Source organism: Bombus vosnesenskii, unplaced genomic scaffold (genome assembly GCF_011952255.1).
Source record: "Bombus vosnesenskii isolate JDL3184/JDL3185 unplaced genomic scaffold, Bvos_JDL3184-5_v1.1 scf7180000013264, whole genome shotgun sequence".
Classification (NCBI taxonomy): domain Eukaryota; kingdom Metazoa; phylum Arthropoda; class Insecta; order Hymenoptera; family Apidae; genus Bombus; species Bombus vosnesenskii.
This window is the reverse complement of record NW_022882924.1, coordinates 6,139,356-6,162,620: the sequence shown is the minus strand read 5'-3', so window position 1 is coordinate 6,162,620 and position 23,265 is coordinate 6,139,356. Positions and strand designations below refer to the sequence as shown.

At 32.0% G+C, this 23,265-nt stretch overlaps 4 protein-coding genes across 9 annotated transcripts; 1 reads left to right on the top strand and 3 right to left on the bottom strand.

Annotated features, from left to right (window-relative positions):
• Positions 1 to 196: 196 nt before the first annotated feature.
• Positions 197 to 3,479, bottom strand: LOC117238741 (phosphoglucomutase-2). The gene is made up of 10 exons (XM_033503898.1): positions 3,372 to 3,479; positions 2,729 to 2,839; positions 2,387 to 2,643; positions 1,794 to 2,256; positions 1,505 to 1,692; positions 1,251 to 1,428; positions 954 to 1,177; positions 742 to 847; positions 446 to 672; positions 197 to 367 (listed from the first exon to the last, which is right to left on the bottom strand). The coding sequence occupies exons 2-10, from the start codon at positions 2,804 to 2,806 to the stop codon at positions 265 to 267; spliced, it is 1,824 nt and encodes a 607-aa protein (XP_033359789.1). The 5' UTR covers positions 2,807 to 2,839; positions 3,372 to 3,479; the 3' UTR covers positions 197 to 264.
• On the top strand, positions 3,428 to 7,943 carry LOC117238771 (START domain-containing protein 10-like). Of its 5 annotated transcripts, XR_004494263.1 has the most exons (9): positions 3,428 to 3,566; positions 3,823 to 3,989; positions 4,074 to 4,287; positions 4,379 to 4,526; positions 4,688 to 4,840; positions 4,915 to 5,039; positions 5,114 to 5,236; positions 6,987 to 7,053; positions 7,157 to 7,943. XR_004494263.1 is itself a non-coding variant. In XM_033503965.1 (8 exons), exons 3-8 carry the CDS (start codon positions 4,132 to 4,134, stop codon positions 6,993 to 6,995), a joined length of 714 nt encoding a protein of 237 aa, XP_033359856.1. In that variant the 5' UTR covers positions 3,428 to 3,566; positions 3,823 to 3,989; positions 4,074 to 4,131; the 3' UTR covers positions 6,996 to 7,943. The 5 variants fall into 5 exon arrangements, 4 of the variants coding, with proteins under 4 accessions (XP_033359856.1, XP_033359838.1, XP_033359867.1 ...); XM_033503965.1 differs by having other exon boundaries at positions 6,987 to 7,943; XM_033503947.1 differs by lacking the exons at positions 6,987 to 7,053; positions 7,157 to 7,943 and adding an exon at positions 5,351 to 6,162.
• Positions 7,944 to 8,470: 527 nt separating this feature from the next.
• Positions 8,471 to 12,429, bottom strand: LOC117237284 (protein HIRA homolog). Its single transcript, XM_033501072.1, has 13 exons — positions 12,278 to 12,429; positions 12,117 to 12,215; positions 11,974 to 12,036; positions 11,716 to 11,826; positions 11,017 to 11,615; positions 10,649 to 10,924; positions 10,322 to 10,587; positions 9,704 to 10,247; positions 9,430 to 9,619; positions 9,069 to 9,353; positions 8,859 to 8,953; positions 8,608 to 8,751; positions 8,471 to 8,574 (listed from the first exon to the last, which is right to left on the bottom strand). Exons 2-12 carry the CDS (start codon positions 12,151 to 12,153, stop codon positions 8,629 to 8,631), a joined length of 2,589 nt encoding a protein of 862 aa, XP_033356963.1. The 5' UTR covers positions 12,154 to 12,215; positions 12,278 to 12,429; the 3' UTR covers positions 8,471 to 8,574; positions 8,608 to 8,628.
• A 472-nt stretch (positions 12,430 to 12,901) lies between these two features.
• LOC117237609 lies at positions 12,902 to 15,667 on the bottom strand. 2 transcript variants are annotated; one of them, XM_033501753.1, is made up of 8 exons: positions 15,360 to 15,667; positions 14,952 to 15,249; positions 14,693 to 14,846; positions 14,473 to 14,615; positions 14,190 to 14,386; positions 13,728 to 14,112; positions 13,418 to 13,666; positions 12,902 to 13,359 (listed from the first exon to the last, which is right to left on the bottom strand). In XM_033501753.1, exons 1-8 carry the CDS (start codon positions 15,447 to 15,449, stop codon positions 12,935 to 12,937), a joined length of 1,941 nt encoding a protein of 646 aa, XP_033357644.1. In that variant the 5' UTR covers positions 15,450 to 15,667; the 3' UTR covers positions 12,902 to 12,934. The 2 variants fall into 2 exon arrangements, with proteins under 2 accessions (XP_033357644.1, XP_033357653.1); XM_033501762.1 differs by lacking the exon at positions 15,360 to 15,667 and having other exon boundaries at positions 14,952 to 15,023; positions 15,094 to 15,210.
• Between the last annotated feature and the right edge of the window lie 7,598 nt (positions 15,668 to 23,265).

Below are 23,265 nucleotides of genomic sequence, written 5' to 3'. Positions count from 1 at the left end.
TAACTTATTGTTCTACATTATCACATTTTGTACATGATATAATTAATTGTATTCTATTTAATAAAAAAAAGTTAATTACTGAATTTTTTTCAGTGGCTAATAGTATTATAAGTTAAATATAATCTCTTCTAACAACAAGCAATTACAAAAAGTAACCAATTAATTAAGTTGAATATAAGTAATTAACACGAGAACATGTCATAAAAAAATATAATATAATTAATTTGTCGAATTAAATAATAATTTTTATGTTTATAATATTATTTAACTAATACGAGGTAGAAGACAGTTTATTTCAGGTTGAAGAAACTCCATCACAACAGCTGATACCATCTCATCAAGAATGCCTTTCAAGGCTTCAATATCTCTGAAAATAGTTATATAAGGTTAATAAATTACTTTAAAATTATTTATACTATAAATATGAAAAATATAAACAACTTACTGTTCATCAGGAGAAGCACATAATTCACTGTAATATTTAATTTTGGGCTCAGTACCGCTAGTTCTTAACGTTATAACCAAGCCATTTTTAAATGTAAATGTTATCATTTGACTAGATTTCGAAGTAGGTAAAACAGCAGTATTTTCTGGTTTTGTGTTATCATAGCCAGTTGTTAGATCACGCACACCTATTATAATATACTTCCCATTAAGAATATTTGTTGGATACTAGAAAATGTTTAAAGTTAAAGTAATAACATTGATATTCTGTACATATACATATGTGTATTTCCTTACTGTATTTGGTTTGCCAGAGTATGTTCGTAATCTTTCAAATATTTTCTTGATTACACTTGGCTCATGACAAATCCAATATGAATTTTTAGAAATATGGTGTCCATATCTAAATCAAATATATTTTTTTAATAAACATGTATGTAAAGTGTGGAATAATAAATAGAATATTCATTCAAATAAATATTTCAAATGTAAATTGTGCAATAGCATACTGAGTATATATTTCGTTTAACAAGTCGTGAAGAGTGAGTCCCATAGTTTCAAGATAGGCTGATAATTCTGCTATGTGCATTCCAGCACTTATGCCATCTTTATCACGAACTTTTGAACCACACATAAACCCTATAGCTTCTTCATATGCAAACAAAACTACTTTACCCATTTTTTCTAATTCTACAGTTCTATTACCCATCCACTTAAAACCCGTTAAAGTTTCCTTTAGAAACAAAAAGGAACATATAAGAATAAAAATAACAAAAATACTTCAAATTTATTTTCATCATACTCACTTCAAAATTAAATCCTTCGTGTTTAGCCATTGATGCTAAAATTTTACTTGAGACTGTTGATGCCAACATGTATACATTTGAGAAATCTGTATCAGGATGTTGTACTTGATACTTATGCATCATCCACCATCCCAAAAGCGCTCCCAATTCATTACCAGAGAAAATATACCATTCATCACTATTAGAGAAATGCAAAAACTTATTAAATGGTAGATATGTATGTACATTGTTAACAAAAGAAACAAATAACATACTTTTTCATTTTTGTAGCACAAGCTAGTCTATCTGCATCAGGGTCATTGGCAAGAATAACAGAAGAAGAATTTTTATCTGCTACTTGTATGCTAAGATCTAAAGCACTTTTTCCTTCTTCTGGATTTGGAAATTTAACAGTTGGAAATTCTGGATCAGGTAACTTTTGCTCTTCAACTACTATAAATGGCTGTAATATATAGAGTAACATTTTAATGAATTATTTGAAATAGAATAGAAGTATACAATTTCTTTGATATATAATAAACATTCAAACCATTAAAGCAATACCTTAAAATTTGCAGCATTAAAAGCTGCAGTCATATATTGATATCCTACACCATGCATAGGAGTGTAAGTAAATTTTAATATTGTATTTTTATTCACTTCTGGATATAAAACAGTTTCTTTGAGATCATTAAAATAAGATTGCATAACATCATCCCATGGATCTTGATATAAAGAACTGTGATGGACTTTTGTTACTTCCCATGAAGATTCCATTGGTTCAAGATTTTTGAGTATATATTTTTGGATTTCTTTATCGTGTGGTGATATTATTTGTGCACCATTTTCCCAATAAACTTTATATCCATTATCATTCTTAGGATTGTGAGATGCTGTAATCATTATTCCAGCTGCACACTTATATTTTAATACACCATAAGGTATAAAGGGAGTTGGTACAACTTTTGAAAACAGATATACTTTTATATTTCTTGCCACAAAAATTGCAGCAGTCAATTCTGCAAATCTAAAATGATATGTAAATCTTACATAACATTAATAAAATTTTACAGACATAATCCATATTTATGTAATATATAATAAATCAAATAGATTCTATAATAACTAATAATTGTAAATTGAATATCCTGATTAACCTTTTACTGCAATGACGTCCATCATATCCTATTATGACACCTTTTTCAGTTACATCAACAATGCTATCAAGTAAATACATTGATAACCCTTGGCCAGTTTGAACTATAACTAAATCATTCATTTGACTATATCCTGGACCCATACAACCTCTTAAGCCAGCTGTACCAAATTCAAGCCTTTTTAAAAATAAATTAAACAAAACTTTATTATTATTGTTAAGAAGTAGCTCTTGAATTTCATGTTCAGCAACTGCATCCTAAAACATATTTCATAAACAATGTAAATATTTAAAGATTAACATAAAAAATACATTTTACATAAAATATCATTAAATTAGAAACCTTGTTCCATTTTAACCATTCATTAATTTTATTATCCAACTCAATATTTCCAGTATTAACAGAAATTTTTACAGCCATGTTAAAAATACATATATCCCAATACAGAATAACCTAAAATATAATTTATAATTATGCATAAAATATTTAATATATTATCCATATTAATTGTACTTAAAAATGTAAACAATAGGCGATGGAGAAGTAAATTTCCATAGCTTAATAATGATGCATTCTTGTATCATAATATATACGGTAACTGAAATAACGATCGCAAACGAACTTCAATGATCAGTAATAATCATTGTTCATAATCAGTAATTATCATTAACAAATATTGCATTGCTATTTTTATAATTGTAATTAACAGGTTTAAATAAAAATAGAAAAAGATACATAGCTTGCAAACATATATAGAAAGTCATACTAATATTGAAATATTATTAATATATATTTATGTACATGTATACATGGAGGGTAAAAAGATTATAATACAGTAATAAATTCGTTGATATCTACTTAAAAATTAAAATATTTGCGAATGAAATAAAACGTACCTCAAATAAATAGTAAAATGATAAATGTATAATGAAAAACTGGAACTCACGTAAAGATAATCTGAATAGTATGTTAGATACTGACTAACCTGTTATCAGTATATATCATACCCGTAACACAAATAAGTTGATTCTTCCAATGCGAATTTTTGTTAAATGTTAATTTTTCAAATATTTAATGGACAATTTATATTAATTCATAAGTTGAGTATACAAAATAAGTTGTTTCTAATTTGTAGAAACATTTTTCGACTGTAAGCGGTGGTCAGTTCAATATACATGAGGTATGTACATATACACGTAGAAAATTCATTCAGATTGTTTTTACTTTCAAGAGAATGTACGTAACAATGTTTGTGCGGGCTGTTTAAATTTTTGTATTTATTTATATTGTTATTACTTAATAGACTTAATAGATCGATCAGAGATGACAGAATTTACCAATATTAAAATGCTACTAGACAAGAGGTTACATTTCAACCTCTGATTTCAACCTACTATACTAACTTATCAATTATCATATTTTTATTTTCTTTTTAGCATGAATGAAATTCAAGAATAGTATATTTAATTTTTATCTTTGGAAAAGAAAACAATGATTAAGACTGACCAAATACTTCTCTGGCATAAGTGTAAGGCTTATTACATACAAAAACTGAACATGCATTGGTTTTTTATTAAATTGCTAAGAACTCTATGAATAACAGGTATTTTTGTGCTTGCATTTTTATCAGGTTGTGTTAATAAATTATAAAATTAAAAAATTGTGTCATTGTATATTTTATTTTTAGAAATTGTGCATTTAAGTATTAGTTATGTTAATTGTGTCATAGACAATATTCTTATAAAATGGATATTGGAATAGTTAAAATTGCTGAAGATAAGGATTTTGAGAAGTTGAAACATTTATATGATGATAATAATGATTGGAGATTAGATTATAATAAACCTGATTTATCAGTTTGGACAAAATCTGTATCAGGAATTAGTTTTAGAATGGTAAAGGTATGTATTATTTCTGTTATTTGCAACTGAGTTTTCTATTTCTTTTACATATTTATAGATATTTAATATTACTAATGGAAATATTTTTCAGATTAGAACACGTTTTGCCGATGTTCTACCAGAAACATTATATGATGTGTTACATGATCCTGAGTATAGAAAGGTTTGGGACACCCATATGATTGAATCAAAAGACATAGGCTTTTTTAATCCAAATAACGATATTGGTTATTATTCAAGCAAGTATTTAATATTATTGACTAATTCTATTTGTATTTATATAGAAATTATAGTTGTTTGTATACAAATAATGTATATATATATATATAATATATATATATATATATATATAATATATATATGTGTATATCTATGTATATATATATATATAATCAATTAGTGGCCTGTCCATCTCCATTGAAAAACAGAGATTTTGTTCTGCAAAGATCATGGCTTGATACTGGTATAGAGCAATTAATTTTGAATCATTCTGTTTTTCATAAAGATTATCCACCAAGAAAACAATTTGTACGAGCAACATCTTATCTTACAGGTATGATTTAAATATTGAAATAAAATTTATTTATCTCTGTGTATTTTATTACTTATTTATTTATCTTATTTAAGGATATATAGTAAGACCATCTCGAAATGGTGATGGCTCTGAATTAGGCTATGTCTCTCATACTGATCCACATGGAAAATTACCAGTATGGTTGGTTAATAAAGTTACGCAAATATTTGCTCCAAGAGTATGTAACTTTTGTGTTAATTACAATTGAAACCTTTATTTATATTAAATTCTCAAATTAATTTCTTGTTTTAGATGGTTAAAAAATTACATAAAGCTTCTGTAGCTTATCCTAATTGGAAATTATTTAATAACCCAAATTATAAACCTTGGCATTTCCCTGAACAAATTGCATCACCACGTATAAGAATTGAGGATGTAAGTCTTTCTCCTGTAATTTCTAACATCGAGCATTATAGGCAAATTACGTTTTATGATAAAATAGTAATTATGATTTTAGATACAATAAATTTATTTATAAATTGTTTGCAGTGTATAAAGTCTGCAGAAGAAAAAAATTCAAAAAATTATTATGTTGATGAATCAGAATTAAAAGAGTCAGTTACAATGGACAGTGATTAGTTTTATTCATGAAGTAGATGTTTCCATTGTTAACATTAAGAAAATAATATAATAGTTGAAATTATAAAATGCAGTATTATAGAAGTTTGTAGTATCAACAGAGCTTGATGAAAATTAATTTATTCGTGTAAATGTGTATATAACTATATATTATCTATATACACATCCACACATCTAACTGCAATTCATTAATTATATTGGTAATATTAGTATCACAAATAGTTATATGGCCTATTGCAATGAATGACAGTATGATTAATAAGAATACATCATGGCCTGTCTTGTATTAAATATTATATAGTTATAGTTCCTTATTGAATCGGTGATGTATGTGTTGTTGAAAGTATAATTTGTTACATGTGATTCGACATAACGCACAATATGCAGGTTGTAATTTTTAATTTATGTGTTTATCTATTTTTATTGTTTTATGTGAGTATTTAAGTATTACATATAATAATTTTTGTATATATGTATAAAAATTATCATTGAAGGTACAAAAGATTTACATATTGTCTACATTAAATATTTATTAAGATTAATGCATTATAGCTCGATACATAGATAATGATTGTAGCATCTTAATATTACAAGTGCAATTTTAGGAATATTAGAGAAATCTTAGTGTTTGGATACAAAAATAGCGATCACATACAACAATATAATTATTAATTTTCTTAAAAATGATACTGCATAATATTATTAGTTATAGTTATTAGTTTTGTACTTTGTAATATATAATTGTTGACTTATTTTGTTTTATTTATGTTAAAATTTATGTTACTTATCATATTTTTTATATTACATCTCTATATATAACTTGTCTAGACAATAGGTAAATATATATCTAGTAAATTATATAAATTTTCTTGCTTTTACCATAGTGTAGTTCTTCTATTTAGAACCTTTTACACATTGTAAAAAGAATTAAGATTTTCTATATTTATTAAATATTCTGCTTCAATTAATGCAATTAACATATCCTATTTATATAATGTCCTATTTACATTTATACAATTATGACATTTATCTCTTATAATAACACATACGTTTTGTGATTTTCTATATCTAATAGTAATAACTAGTTTTCCAAAGTATATGTACATGCATATTTATACTTACATAAATTATCAGAATATACATTGGTATTTAATGTGTTATTTATGAATTTTTTCAATGTGATGAATATTTCAATTTTTTGGAGATAAACTGATTCTACATATTTAATTTTATATGTCATCTTTCGTACATTTAATTATTTAAATGTTTAAAGTCTAATTGCATTTGCTTTAGAATGTAATGGCCTTGATAAATTTAAGATAAAATTTATTTGTGTATATTCAGTACATTCTAGTCATACTAAATATTTTTATTTCCTAAATTACAGTGTCAATTGAAAGACAAATAACTTGAAATTTCTGTATATACATATACTCATGTATTTATGTGATTAGAATTTTTACATTATACATATATATTTCTGTATGTACTTACATAGCAAAAGATAGTTATTATATCAGAATAATATTTGTGATATTATTTTTAGGAATTTTGAAGATGGTTAATGAAGATTTAAAAAAGATGAGAATTGTATTACTTTTTAAATCTACCAAGTAATTATTATCTTTGTACGAAATGTATTGCAGCAGAACAGATAATATGTATTTTATTCAATTTAAAATAATCTATATTCTTATATTACGTCATTCATTGTAGTTTGGCTGATATTGATATCCTGGTGCAAGTTTATATATACAAAGATGATATAAAAGTACATAAATCAATTGTGGATTATTAATTGATTCTTATGTATTATTTTTTTACTTGTTTTAAATGGCCTCTATTTGTATACAATACAATTATATGTATGATTAGTGCAATTCATTATTGAGGTAATTGTTATTTTTATCTGTTATGTGGAAATAATAATGATATACTCTATATATTTTTATCCGAATATATTTAGCAAATTGTTAGAAACAAAATATCAAAATAATGATTGGATTCCATATAAACATTACTCTTCAATGAAAGGGTTTGATTTGATGTATTTCATAAATTTGACGTAACTGTTATTAAGTTTACGATGAGAAGAAAAAGTTCTAGTATAGGTAATTGTAAACTTATTTTGTACCAGGAAGCTACTGCAGGGCCGGAAGACAAACGGAAATAAAGAATATATATATAATTATAAATTTATTTCTGTCCATTATCACTAATTTTACAATTTTATTATTAAGAGAGTTAACAAATTTCATGTCTATCATATAACAAATTATATGAAATACATCAAATAATTTTTGTATTGTACTATATTTGTGAGTATATTATATTAGTGTAAGTATTTTTTATATTAACAAGTGCATATAATTACAATTTAAGTATGGAAAATTTTTATATTAATATTAAAGTTTAATGTAGTGTGTTATACATTGCCTGGCACTTGATTTGTTTAAAATGTACTGTATGAAGATGATATAAAATTGTTAAAATTTCTAATTAATTGGTATGTTTTATTTTCCCTTTATTCTTCTGTATAATATTGCATAAAAAGGAAGTTTTTTAATAGAATGATAAAATTGTTTAATAACAAATATTTATTAAATGTTAAAATAAAAAACATCATTTATTTAATATAAAATATTACTATTATCATTCAGATATTTTTATTATTATATCATGTATGATATAAAAAGACTGTACAATTTTCTTATTTTATAAAGATTTGTTCTTAAACATATACAAGAAATACAAAATAATTCTAAAATGGTGCTTGAAATTTTGTATCCGTTTTCTATAATTAAAAATAAATAATGAAGTTTCAATAATCACAAACTCACACATTCTTTGATTTGAAAACGTTCTGCATAAAATAAAAGAGGCATTAAAAATTCACAAAGTATGGAATCGAATTATTATTTAAGTGCATATTTATGCTGATTATATATAGGGAAAAAATGTATCATTTTAAGTTTAAAATTAGCAATTCACATGTTGCAGTTGTTACAGAAATCAGAAGTTTATGAAATTATGTTCATTATTATATTTTTATTATAGATATGTTTAATAAAATAATTATGTTTTTCAAATTTCTAGACACCATTTTAGAATGTATAATGATCACGATATAAATTCTATACCTATTAATTTATATCGTTAATTTATACCTATATGTTGAAAAATTACTTTTAATTAGTTTGATTTTTCAGTGTTGTTAATTGTTCCGTGTACTCAAGATACAATCTTTGCCAGCGAAGATGTCCTCCAATAACAGATAATACATCTTCCAAAAGTTTATGCTTTTTAATCCCCTATATAAAATACAGAAATATGATACTATGCTTGTAACTAATAATAGCATATATAACACATAAAGAAATAGAAACAAATAAATGGAGAATATATACTGAGATAGTACCAAAATTAAAGGATCCCATATGCTCTTAGAAGCTGTTGTGTGACTTGGACCCAAAAATTCATCTAGAATTAACCTTAGACGTTTCTCTAATCCGTCTGAAAGAATATTATTTTGTAAAATATGATAAATAATTAAAATATAAAAAAGGGCATATACATATTTGTATATATGCTTTTTTATATTTTAATTTTTATAATTTAATATATATACCTTGAGTTAATAAAAATGATACTAAAGCCATGAGCCAATGTATGTATTCTTGAGCACTTCCAAGAGCTTTGGAAGCAAGTAGCTGTTGTTCTAAATATGATACTACACTTGGAGCACTATGAGGTAACCTCGGATTGGGTAAAGTATTTCCAGCTGTTCTAAACAGTCCTTCCTGCAAAGAAGATAATGGACCTCTAGGTGCTCTATTTCCAGATGCACTTGATGCATTAAATGAAGCCCAACGCCATATAGGATCTTGACTGTCACCAATGAGTAGCCATGTACCTAACAAGTTTTTTAAATAAATGTATTGTATGTAATGTACAATAAATAACCTTATTAGTTAATATAATTTATATACCCATTTCTTTATGATATATATATGCTCTAGCGTTCGTGAAAGCTAAATGGGGCATTCCATTATATAAAGTACAGGATAATAAAGAGGTACCAGGTACTGCTAAATGTGCAGCAGATGTAGAAACTATCATTCTACACGAGTATCCTATTTCCCATACACGCACAGCACCACAGCTTGAAATAACCATTACCTAAAAACGTTTATGTGTATTAAACAATAATTATTCTTAAATTAAAAAAAAAAGTAAAAAGGAAATTAAAAAAGGAATTAATACTGCATTTCCAACTGCATGAACTTTTGCAAGTGGTGCAGGCGGTGCTAATGGAGGTGCTGGACGGCATCCTTTTGTAGGATGAAATGTATGGAGGCTACCATCTTCTAACCCAAGTGCTATAACTGTCGGTGATGCTGCAAGCGCTACAGCGCTATATCCCAGATACAAATCCCAAGTAGGTTCAGAATCTGTGCCTTTAAATACTTGTAAATGAGCTAAACCTTGGCTGTTAGTAACAGTTACTGCATAGTGACCAGCTTGTTGAGACAATGAACTGGACGGTTTTAATGGAGGAAATATAACTTGATTTATATTTCTTTCAGATGCAATTTTTGGTTTCTTGTTAAATGGTGTATGATATGATTTTGGAGTCGACTGGTCGCGACGTTTTAAGGTAAGTGTAGAAGCTTGACTGTTTATATTTGTTGAATTTAGAGATGAAGTAACATTAGGCGTTACGACGTCGTTTCGTTTCTCAATAACAATGGAACTTTTTACTTGGCTTGTAAATGTTGGAGTTCCTAGTCTATTATTTGACGAATCCCTGAGTGAAAATTATTAATATAAACTAAAGAACATATAGAAATTATAATTTCGTAAAATTACAGTCTAACTCACATTGTATCAGATGGTGGTGGTATAAACATTGGTGTTATTCGCCTTTTACCATCTGATGTTCTTGTTTCAATTTGCTTATTAATTGGACCTTTAGCAGGAGTAGTTGTAGTAGTATTGGGTGGATGTACTAAATTTATATTTGGAGGTGCTGAAGTTGGTTGTGTCGATGGTGTCGATGTTTTTAGATTAAGAAGCTCGGGTGCTTCCATTACAGTACAACCTCCTTGAACCAACGGTTTACCATATAATCGTTCATGAAGACTACTCTGTAATGAAATAGAAATAACTATTTATTACTATTTGAAACAATTCATGTAGGATGCATACTTGTTCAGCAGGATCTAATGGTTGACCTAATTCTTGCTGTGTGAATTCAATAAGTACAACAGATCCATCCCAAGAACAAGCAGCTAATCGAAGACCACATGGTGACCAACTAGCATCTAAGACTGAATGTGTAAATAATTCATGTATTACTACTAAAGGTCTTTTTAAGGACGTCAACCACACGGATAAAGAACGATCGCGTGATCCTATAGCAACACAGCAATACTGTTTAGAGGAACCTGGTTGCTTTTTTTGTAAAATGTTACCATTAAATCTCTGCAACATGTGGAAAGTTAATAAATTAATTACTTAATAAGTAATTTGACACATGTAAATCATGAAATTTATATCTTGTGCTTAATATATACCACGCAAGTAACAGCTTTACGATGACCAACAAAGTCTTTATCTTGTGTCCATCCATCTCTTTCAATTATTTGAGCTGTGGGACCTCCACCATTCATTGCATGAGCTGATACTAAATATTGTCCATCTGGACTCCAAGAAAGTCTTAGAACATGTGTTGTTCCACCACATTCATCAAATGGTTCTGATATCAATGCTGCTTCTGTCCAATCTGTCGTACGCCATACTCTTAACGTCTTATCATCAGATTGTGATGCCAAATATTTTCCTACTGGATCCCATGTAATTCCTTTTACAAATCCTGTATGGCCCTTTAATACAGCTACTATAGCTGGAAATTTTGATGCATCCCACACAATTACGCTATTGTCTACTGATGCAGAAGCTAACCACGGACTATGTGGTGCCCATGCAAGATCAAGTACATCAGCTTCATGAGAACGTAATGTAGCTATGCAACGCCATGTTTCAATACTGGATTTTCCACCAAATATTGAACTTCCACCTGACCCACCTGACAATCTCCAAATCATGATCAGTTTATCTACACCACCTGATGCTAGCAAACCATTGTTACTCCATCTTACACAATTGACACAAGCTATAAAAGTATTATATATATTTATTAATATGATATACATATTTATATACATGTAATAACATATGAAAAGAATAAATTAAATTTTAACTTGTTTTCATACCAAGATGATTATCTAATTGACACAACATTTTTGGTATATTTTCATCTAATTCAGCAATTTCACTAATTACTGGCTCCATATTCCATATAACAACCCTTCCAGAATCTCCACCTATAATTAATTTTAAGAATAATATAATAAATATACCATAAAATTATAATTCAATTAAATATACTGTAGGTATAAAGGAAAAACTAACAAATTCAACTATTTCCACAAAACAATATTAGGTATAAATTGAAAATATTAATATTATACCTTGCCCGCCAGTAGCAAGCCTTTTTCCATCTGGGTGTATATCCACGGAAAAAATTGGATATCCTGAAAAATAAACATTTTATGTTACATTTCAATTGTAAACATTGCAGAAAATAAATCCAAGTAAAACATTTTGTACAAACCATCGTGCGTAACCCAATTAGGTTTTACTAGTTTCATGTTGTTGTATCTATTAAAACTTTGTCGATTCAATGATTATTATCCATAATTGATTTTAAGCACTGTAACATTCAATTAAGAATCTAAATTTTCTAAAATATAACTCTTTATTATGTAGTATAACCTTAAATTAGAATCCAAACACATTTTACTACCGGCAATACATTTTGGCGAATTTCTATGAAAACATGAAAGGTGTATTATCGTAATACATAGAAATGTCGCGTACTTTTTAATAAAAAACGATTTATACACATTGTTTACTTGTATGCAATATACTGTCTTATAACAGGACTACCAAACAACAGGACTACCAATATAAGCATAGTGAATATTATAAAGATTACTCAAAGATTGTATGCTATCTACAAAATATACGTATTTTAAAATCAATTTTCCAAATATCTAAATCTCAGATGATCGATTTTTATTCTATATTTTGGGTTTATTTTTATTTTTATCTTCTTGAATTATTTTGTATACTTTTCGTAAAAATAAAACTAAGATGTGTTTATAATTGTGGGATTTTTACAATGTATGCCATAATTACTTTAAAAATTTTTGCAAAACTGAATCCATTAGCAACACACCGAAATGAAGATATTTACATATATATATACATATGTACTTTCAAAATTAATTTCTTAACGATAAACTAAATGCATCTTATTTTATGGGAATTCAATAAAAAGCCAAGAAAATGATAAAACTTCATTTAGAAAAAAAATATAAAAATGTATTTCATTGCATATATGTTTGTAAATTCTTACAATTATTTATTTTATGTAACTAATTTTTGATTTGATGTCCGATTGCTTAATTCAAGTAACTTTTTATAACGTTCAACTAAATCACCGATTGAACGTCTGCGATGTTTACTTTGTTCGGTTTTACTGATAGCATCATCGTCATTATTTTTAATCTCTACATCTATTGTGTCACATATATCAATCACATTAGCTTTATTTGGAAGATCATTTACTACATCTTCCATTTCCAACATGTTTTCAGATTTATCTTGTTCGGCGACCAATTTTTTTGGTGTGGCAAATTCTACATTTATGTTACAAAGACTTTTTGTTGAAATGTTTAGACTAAGCTCTGATATATCATGCATTTCTTCAATTATGCAATTTGTAATTGCTGTAGAATTCGCATTTGAAGAACAAGGTATAGATATTATGCTTGAGTTTGCTGCTGCTGTTGCTGCACAAAAAAGAGAAGAGTTTTTAACTTTTTAAAAGATTTAATGTTGGTTACGTACCTGTTATATTATTTCTTTTTATACGAGTCGAAAATAATCGTGAATATTTTTCTGCATGTTTGGAAGACAATACATTTTTTTTAGATAAGACCATATGCGTATCTAAGGACGACTGTTCACTATTTACACTTGTAATTGTGTCTTTAAAATTGATTCGTGATACTAATAAATTTTCTCTTAATTTTGGTCCATGTGATGCTCGATTTTGTTTTAGCCGTTCATACCTCGAAAATAGTGATTTATGTGGAGCTGAAAAGAATTTTCGCATAAATATATTATTCAATAATTTTATAAATAGCTTTAGTCTTACCTTCTACTGGAGTTAATTGCAGTCGTTTCTGAAGATTACTTCCTTCATCACTATAATCAGTATCAATTTTAATAAGAGGCGATGACATGACCACATTCATCATAGGTAATATATCATCATCATGGATTTGTATTATATTTTTCTGACATAAAATATCTTGTGTCTCAGATACTATTTTAGTGATATCTGTCAGATATGTTTGAATTATATCGAGCGCTGCTTTTAGATCTGTATGACTAGCTTCTATTTGTAATAAACATTCCGAAAAGTCCTCTAATATATTTAATTTCAATTGGTTTTGCAACTGAGTCAGGAGAAAATTAAATAATAGAATAAAATTATTTAGCATTAATTTATCATCCTTATATAATTGAAATAGAAGACACTGAAATGTGAAATATGTTTAATGTGTTACTCTTCAGTTTATTAATATTTATTAGTAAATGGTAAACAAGTACTTACTTGCATATCTGGAGAAAATAATTCTGAAATTTCCAAATGATTTATTTTTTGTAATGGTTTTGCATTTAATATTTTAATATCACTACTATTATTTGTGATTATATTATTCACTTCATACATGACCTGCTCTACATCTCTTAAAGCTTTATTTTGTATTTGTATTTTGTTTAAGCTTTTACTTATATTCATTTTCCATGCTAGAATTAATAAATAATTAATATTTTGAGAAAGCTAAAACATAAGTATATACATAAATTTAAAAACATGGATTAAATGTATCAACTTTTTATTATTTTATCATTATTTATGTCCCTTAAATATTTCTTAATTGAATCATGTACAGGTGCAGTTTCTGAGAGACTTGCAATTAATAGTTCTTTTTCAAAAATATCTGCTATAATATTATCTAATGTTTCCTTCTCGTTCCTGAAAAATGAGATTTAAATTAAATAAGGAAAATTAGACAACAAATGTATCAATAAAAACAAAAGTAAAAATATTACTTTAAAACAGATTCAACTATATCCTTCATTCTGGATAAATTTTTATGTTGATTCAAAATATTGGAATCAATTCTTGCATTAATTTCTTGTAAAAATTGTTTTGCTAGATTTCCTTTATTTCCTACTTGTGGTGCAAACGCAACATCATAGATAGCTAAACAAGTAAGAACCAGCAATATAATGGAATTTCAATATATTTTATAATAATTGATGAAAAAGATGCGTTAAAAAAATATTTTCTATAGAAAAAATATCTTACTTTCTCGCATAATATATCTTCTTACAACTACTTGGGATAATTTCCACATAATGATTGTAAATTTACTTCCACCTGCATGAATTAAGTGAGATATAAGTATACTTGGAAAACCAATGTCAGGATTTTCTGCAGATATAATTACTAAGTAGTCTTTGACACTGTTACGATACTTTGCTTCAGTCTTTTTGCAAATTATAGGCCATTCAATTAGCTTTTTAAAACGTTCTGAATCATATATTGTTAATAAGTAATATGAAATATGTAAAAAGCCTACTGTGTTGGGTTTGTCAAACATTCCCTATAAATTGAAACATTATAATAAATTAAAATAACGGAAATATAGAAAAAGATAATATATTAAAAAATATTTTCTAATAAATGTATTTATTTTCTAATAAAAAAATATACCTCGCGAAAATATTTCTTGAACTCATCACTAGGTTGAATTACTTGAGATAGTAAAAGTACATTTCGATGGAAAGATGCACTTACGGCCATTACATCGATATAAAATTGATAGTTTCGTACAGAATTAGGTAATTAGGTAATATCAATTATAATGACAGAATTATAAAGAACATAATTCAATCGGTAAATATTTAGATCACTTTATAACATAATACAAGATGAAGGAAAATCTTGTTATTAACGGCTGTGTTAGAGCATTTGAATTTTAAAACCACATACTTGCTCCATTACAGAAGCGAAACTGATATAGTAAATAGATGACTGCTCTATACATATGTATGTCTATTTAATTTATGATCTTGGGTTTTAATAAACGGATATTTATAATTGTATCAAATTTGAAACTTTGAAAATTTCTTGTTTTGTAGTAAATTTGTATATTTTATGGAAAAGCAAGCTGTTCTGTAATTAAAGTCTCGAAAGTATTTTAAATAAATAAATTGGTATGTATTATTGTATGTATTATTGGTATGTATTATCAGAAAGGAAATTTCCTCTCTAGTATTATTATTGTACATACTAAATAGTATAATATATGAACTTGTAATTTGTAATTAATAACATAAATGCTGTATCATGTAGATCTGATGTTCGATACACTTTTTTGTCTCATTATTGTAACCATAGACAAGATAAAAAGTAGATTTGTCATTTTATGAAATTCAATATTCTGAATTTCCGATCATTACGATCGGTAAAAGCGATTACAAATAAAGATACTGTTATGCCATCTATGATTTCGAACGATGAGGTAGAGAATTACATACATACAATCGCAATAAGTTATCAATTATAGGTAAAGTTTGCCTCAGTAAATATAAAATGTTGGAATCATAGACGAAATAGGTATAAAATAAACGTGACATCACAGACGAATATACATATCTTATTCGTAGTCAATAACGACATGCAATATGCAATGTTTTTTCGCGTTCCACATTTTGGAGGTTACCTGACCCTCTTACCATTTTCCTGTCACGTACGACGTTATCGATTCAGTATAATTACTAGTTCAAATTAAAACTAAAGTCTTGTATGAAATTATAAATAAAATGTAGAAATAACATATCCTATAATTGCAACGAAGTATAAAATTTTATACTTTCGCAATACTTCAGAAAGCATTACTATACACCTAACTTACTTAATTTACTAATACAATAATAGTTAAGTGATTCGTATAATTAGTTTCAATAGGATTACGAAGAACATCAAATTACCTACTTGCTCAAGTACCGAAGTATCGAGTAAGAAGTAAGCAACGCTGCAAATCCTCGAATGGACTTCATAAGCTTCGTGATGACAATTCCTGCAACTCGACGTAATTGGCGAACGATCATCGAGTAGTCACAAAGGCCATAGGTGTTTTCAGAGCAACTTACGAATATAAAGGGTTATCGAGTGCACGTTGATCCGCGTGCATTCAGAAAACGCGCGAGCGAGTACGTGACGCAATAGTTCGAAGGAACGGAATGATCGCGATCTGATAATCCGCGAGAATAATTTGTTCTATGTGATAAGCGAGAGAGGCAAGGGAGAAGAGATTTTTATTTTTAGTTCCAAGTCAGATAAGCGCACTATTGTATAGAATGAGCTCACAATGGGCTTAACATAGGTATCTATCTTATGGTCAATTCTAACTAAAACACACGATGTTCCTGCGATATCTTACGGTGTCCCACGTCACTCTTCTTAACTTAAATGTTATAAATTAATGGCAGAATGTTATAGATTAATCGTAGATTTTTCGCAATTCTTTTACGAGAGTTCTAATTCTTTCTTCCCTAATACCCTCCTTTCCACTTTGATAATTTCGTTTACATGTTTTACGCGATCCACAAGAGAGACCATTAAATGAGAGAAACTCACGTTAAATAATTCTAGGATAGAACAACTTAACAAATCGTGGCAAGCATTTTGCTTCACCGTTTCATTGATTGACAATGATCGTATTGTGGTCACGATACCCATCGAATGGGATTATCAGCGTGAAATGCCTGCGAACAAAATCTGTCTTAATAACGTATGATACGCCAAAGAATACCGTGGCTATCGAGCAACGATTCGTCTCAATCGTGTCATAGGATCATCGTAGTTGATTTATGCTCTTGAGATCCAGCATACAGTTCAAAACCGTCCCTTCTTCCCTTCGTGTGTCACCCACCCTCTCATTTTAACCGAATGCACCCCATGGCGCTGACATATCTCGCGTATGGGTCAATATCCATAGTATTCGTAATCAAATGCACGAAATCTCGTCACGGTGTTATGTATACGAGAAATCTATATGATAGATATCGCTGGATCGTAAATAAAACGCTAATGCAGGAGATACAATGGAGAAAAACGATCTGTGGATGAGTCGTTAATAAGAAACAATTCGCAGCTGTTTTTGAACGTTTACAATCCGAAGCTAGATTCGCTTTATAGGTAGATGGTTCTGTACTTTGTTTCTAATTGAGCCGATGACCTCGTTCTCACATCATGTGGAACGTGGATACGCAGCATCGAACGAACTGTTATCTCTAGATACGTTCCATGCGTATATTGACAAAGGACGAATAAAAACTCTGTCAAGATTGCGACGCTTACAAAGTATCTTCTTCTTAGTATAAAAATCTAACCAACTATGTAGATCATCGTCTGTGATCCGCGATGTTCTAATCAACCAGTAGATCGTCAAATACATCGCGCTCCTCGAGGCAGCCGTCTATGTTTGGAGATCTCGCAAGCGATCTCGTGATGGCCAAAAAATGCGTGGGTGCGGGTGATCGTCCTCGTGGTACATTGTCAACTGTTGGTTGACAGGGCACAGGATGCGCCTTTTCCGTTCGGAAAGAGTTTCGCTGGCCACTCCCATCCCATAGAATTACGTTCAATCGTCCATCGATCGAACGTGACCGTATCGTCAGCTATACTTATCGATTGACCCTCGCCGCGTATCTTTCCGCGCGACGTTTCGCTCGAAAAATGATAGAGGCTCCGGTTCCGTCTTCTCCCATCGATTTGCCCGTCAAATAATTCTTCTGCACGCTGCGGGCCTCGCGATTACGACTCTTTCGCCGTTCAGCTCGCGTCCGCTTCGCATCGATTGACGCAACGTTACCAAAACGCGATTTACGACGAATCATTTGCCCGGTAATTCGATTTCGTGTTGCACGCGCGCATCGCTGTCGACGACGATGATATCGGAATGATAGAAAATTGATAATATCCATACGAATCTCTGCGTTACGCTATGGGAAATCGACGCGCATTCCACGCTTTCCGCATGATAGCATATACGCGGTAAACGACTGAATCGGTGATGCAAACGAAAGATCGACTCACAATGCAATTTCTTTGTTTGTCCGTGCGACTACTTAATCGTTGCAATTATTCACAACGTCGCTTACATCTTTCTTCCACGGTAGGGGACGACTTACTTGGTCCATTTACACGTCGAGATAGCGTGCGGATCCATCGAAGGAACGTACCTTCGATTTCACCGGGAACGACGCGCCCAGCTCACAGAAAAAAAATTCCTAATGTCCCCATTTACGTGACGCAACATCCGGCCCGTTCGTGTTTCAGTCTTCATCGTGCATCGTCTTCATTGTAATCGTCGTTGAGTCTATATACGATTTTTCTATACGAAAATTCCGCCCTTTGTGCAGTCTGGTGTATCGATTCTTTTTTCTCTCGTGCGAACGAAGAGAAAAAGAACGGCTCCTGCGTTGCGTTCAATGCATCGTCGAGAGAGCGCAAATATTTTGTGAATTCCCGGGTATACGTCGACGAGTGCCATTCAGCTGGATTCATCGACGATATTTGTAGCAAACTCCGAGTCGCAAAGCTTTTTAATACACGTGTTCGTTTTCACGCACTGTGCACCGTGCTTCGATTGTAAGGGTGAGCCAGAGAGTTGCATTGTCAGCAGACTCGTCCTTTATATCCATACACGTGCATCGACTCGTCGTCTTCCACCTCTTCGATTTCCTCGGGTTTCTCTCGGTTACCTGCATCGTTCAAAGGTTTAAACCTTCAGGAAACGATTCTTTGTCACCAGCGGGGATTTATTGGTGCAGCTAAAAACCTAGGAACCGCATGAGCAGGGGTCGGGGGACAGAAATCCGAGCCTCGTCTGTAAAATCACGTTACAGAGAAATTGTCTCGGTGGGTGGACTGCGTTTTTGCTGTTGCCAGAATCCTCCCATGCTTGCTTTTTACCGCGAACCTCGCTGTCGACTCATCGGCACCACTTTCACGGTTAGTTCCAACCTTCTGGACCCACGAGGAACGAAAACAGGGCCGTGAATATTTTCCAGAGGCAACTTTCCCAATAATCTCGTCTTGTTCTCGTTGTTTCGGAGAGGTAACCGCGATAAGAGTCATCTTCACGATTGCGGGGATCGTGCTTCGTCGGCGAAGGAAGAGAATCCCGGGTTCGCATTTAAGCGACTCAATTGATGCGAATAATTACGAAGCCCTCAAAAAGAGCATTCGCGATAGTACCCAGTTACCGCGTCTAATTATGTAAATCGCGATCGAGTCGTAAATTAATTAGCCTCGCTGACTAATTGAAGGTAGCCGGACTGGCTTGATCGATCGCGAGTCAGCAACCTCGCCGGAGAATTGCATTCGCGTCGGGTCCCGGCTCACGGAATTCTTCGTCGTCACGGATCGATCCATCCTATCAACTTGCTCGGGTGGATCGTAGCGTTTTTCACGGTTCGACCGTAACACGGAAACGTCTGTGTCGCGAGTCGAACATTGGAAAGTGGCGCGAAGCATGATTCATGAAAGGAATGATGAAACAGAACGTTTCGTAATTGAGTTTGAACGATAGTTGATTCGGTAGGAGGTTTCGAGAAGGTCAAAAACAAAACTTCCAAGATTTACCAACGATCTTATCGTTATCTAGCGAGATAATCGATGATAAGACAATCGACTTCGTTTGTCAAGCACTTCTTTTTAGAAGACTTTTGCTAACTATGAAATTCAGATTTATTAGCTTGATAAGAGTAACGTTTTTCCGCTAAAAAAAAAAAAAAGTGATTCGGATGGAATAGAAGAAAGTTTGCAGCAACTTCAGCGGTAAGTTCTGTAATCTTAAACTCGTGTAAAAAGATCGCGCGATTATTCCGATCATTCGTGACAGTCAAGATCAATCAGGTTCCGATATTTTTATTACACGTTCTCTTAACATCGAATATAGCTGATTTACAGCAAGTTATTTCTTCCTTTAAGCGATCGAGTACCAATCGAGTAGCATTTGCAAGAGAAAATTTGAGTATAATAACGTTCTTCAAACATATTAATAATTAACGATTCTATTAAATTGATTAATTACCAAAATTACCATTATACACTTACATAGGCGCGAAACTAAATTCAATTCTCGTATCTCGAACGAAGGGAGAATAGAAAACGACGAGGTAAGGAAATCTGGTGAAAGACAGAGGAAGAGAAGAATCAACGAGGAAGTGGCAATCCGAACAGTGTCTTTTAAGTTCTCGCTATTGGATCGTGGTAGGCGTCGCGAGTATATACCGCAGGCACCGTAATCACTGTTATTTCATCGTGAACGGTAATGCTCTGGCTTAAAGCCGCCCTACTTATACGTATTACCCGGGCAAAAGCAACGCGGACCGCGTCCCCGGGCAATCATCGTTCTCCAGCGTCATTACGAAATTGCTTTGGCAAATGAAATGCGCGGTTATGCGCGAGTACGAACGATCCTCTTAAATTGAGATTTATTGGAAAATCGAGCGTACCGATTTCCGGTGTGTCCATAAACAGGCCCAAGAGTGGACGGAGCCTTCTTTTGCATCGGGTTACGAAGTCGCGATTACGCGTCCGATGATTCCGACGATTTAAACGCGACCAGCAAGAAATCTCCATCGCGAAATTGCTTCCATTTTTCCACGCTACCTCCTACTATTTGCCTTCCCGTAGTTACGATCTGGCGAGGCGATCAAACGCGTTTCGATCGTTGAAATAAGCGGTCGAAGCGACGGAAGACTTCGAAAGACGTCGAGAGAGGATTTCATTTGAAGAGGAACGAAAGAAGTTGTAACGACTTTCGAGAAACGTCTTTCTCGACGAATTTCATTAAACTCGGTGAAAAAACGACGAATGAAATGAAAGTTCTTGTGCAGATCTGTATGCGCTTGCATGCGCTCGGACAAATATTTGCCGAGTAAACCGATGAATTCCATTTTCACGAGATTTCACTGTTTTAGTTCCAGAATAGACGTCATTTTTCAGGAACCGTCGATTAACTTCGACGGAACTCGTTAATCCAACTTCCGCGGCCTCGATTCCAAGTTTTCCTACGTCGTTCGAACAGTTGACGCGTATTACGCGAGACGAATCGAAACTCGCTACGATGGCGTCGAATCGCCAGTACAACTCTGAAGCTTAGAGACGCGGAGCTAAGCTCGCGGGATCGTCGATGAAGTTTCAGTTTCGTGCCTGTGTAAGCCTCTCGGTAATCCATACCGTTTTCTTCAATAAGTGTCTCTTTCGAAGGGCTCGTATCGACGATAACGTACTATTGCGGTTGCCCGGATGGTTTCGATATCTGGTTACGTAGCGGAATCTTGGTTGCATTCGCAGCGGATGCAGCCGGTAGCCAGCGGAGCAGGGTATATTGATTTGCCCGGATGCCGGGCCTGGCGCGACGTTCAACGCGCTTCGAGAGGATAATGGCGAGAAGCATTTGCCGAAGCGGACTTTTCCTAACGAGTACAACTTGCCACGATAAACGCGAGTCACGTGCGTAAACATCAGCCGTCTGTCGCTTTTTAACTCGACGATGGAAATCGCGGGTAACCGAAGAACCATTGGCGGCGATTGCTTTTCTTGCGATCGATCGGATCAATGGCTACCGACCATTACGCGCTACTTACGAGATTAATATCGCGATACCGTGCAATGAGAAATTTACCAGCGCGGAGTATGCTACGATACGAGGTTTTCAAGTAAAAAGAACAGAAGCATAAATTGCTGGTGAATTTTTGTGAAAGCCATCCATCGATGGTCATATCGGTCATGGTTTTTGGGGAACGAAGATAACACAGTTGTAACAGCCGCACTATCTAAATAGCGTGCCCTGCTAATTCGTTAATGGGACATCCTGGCTGACACGCACTTTAATCAGTTTTCAGCACACCGATAACAGGCTATTATTAAGTGGCCTTCGGGAGAATGGTCACCGTGTGGTTCGTCGTACGAGTTTATCGCGGCGGATCGCGAAGGATCGCTTTACTACGCCATGTAAAAGAAAAGAAAAAAAAAAAAGAAAAAAGAAAAATTCCCTCGCAACTTAGAATCTTCGCTTCCAAAAAGCTGACAAGTAAAGACTGCCAAAAAAAAAAAATTGAGAAAAGATGATTAAAAGTAAAAAAGGCGCTCGAGTATAGACCGTTTCGTCGAGATAGCTCGCAATTACGTACGCTAGTGCCGCTTATTACCGGCGTGTAGCAAAATGGTCATCGGAAACTGATACATTAATTGTCGTTTCGGACGTAGTCATGAAACGCAGTTGCAGTGGAAGGAGGTTGGCTTTCCGTAGCCGCAAATTAAGGCATAACGCGACGTAAGGGCGAGGGACTGGGCAAAGGCAAACGATGTTGCCGGTGTTCGTTCAACTTGGTCTGAAAATGAATTTACGAGGCCATAATCGCCAATTGAGATGAGTACTTGTTGCGTGCAATCGGCCCGGCTCAGACCTTGTGCCGAAGCGTTGCACTCTTCTCGTGTTAGGAACTGTGCTACCACGACTACGTACAGCTCGTCGCAAAATTCCGCGAAAATTAGCCGGGACTCGATCGATCGATTCCCACCGCGATATTCGAACCGA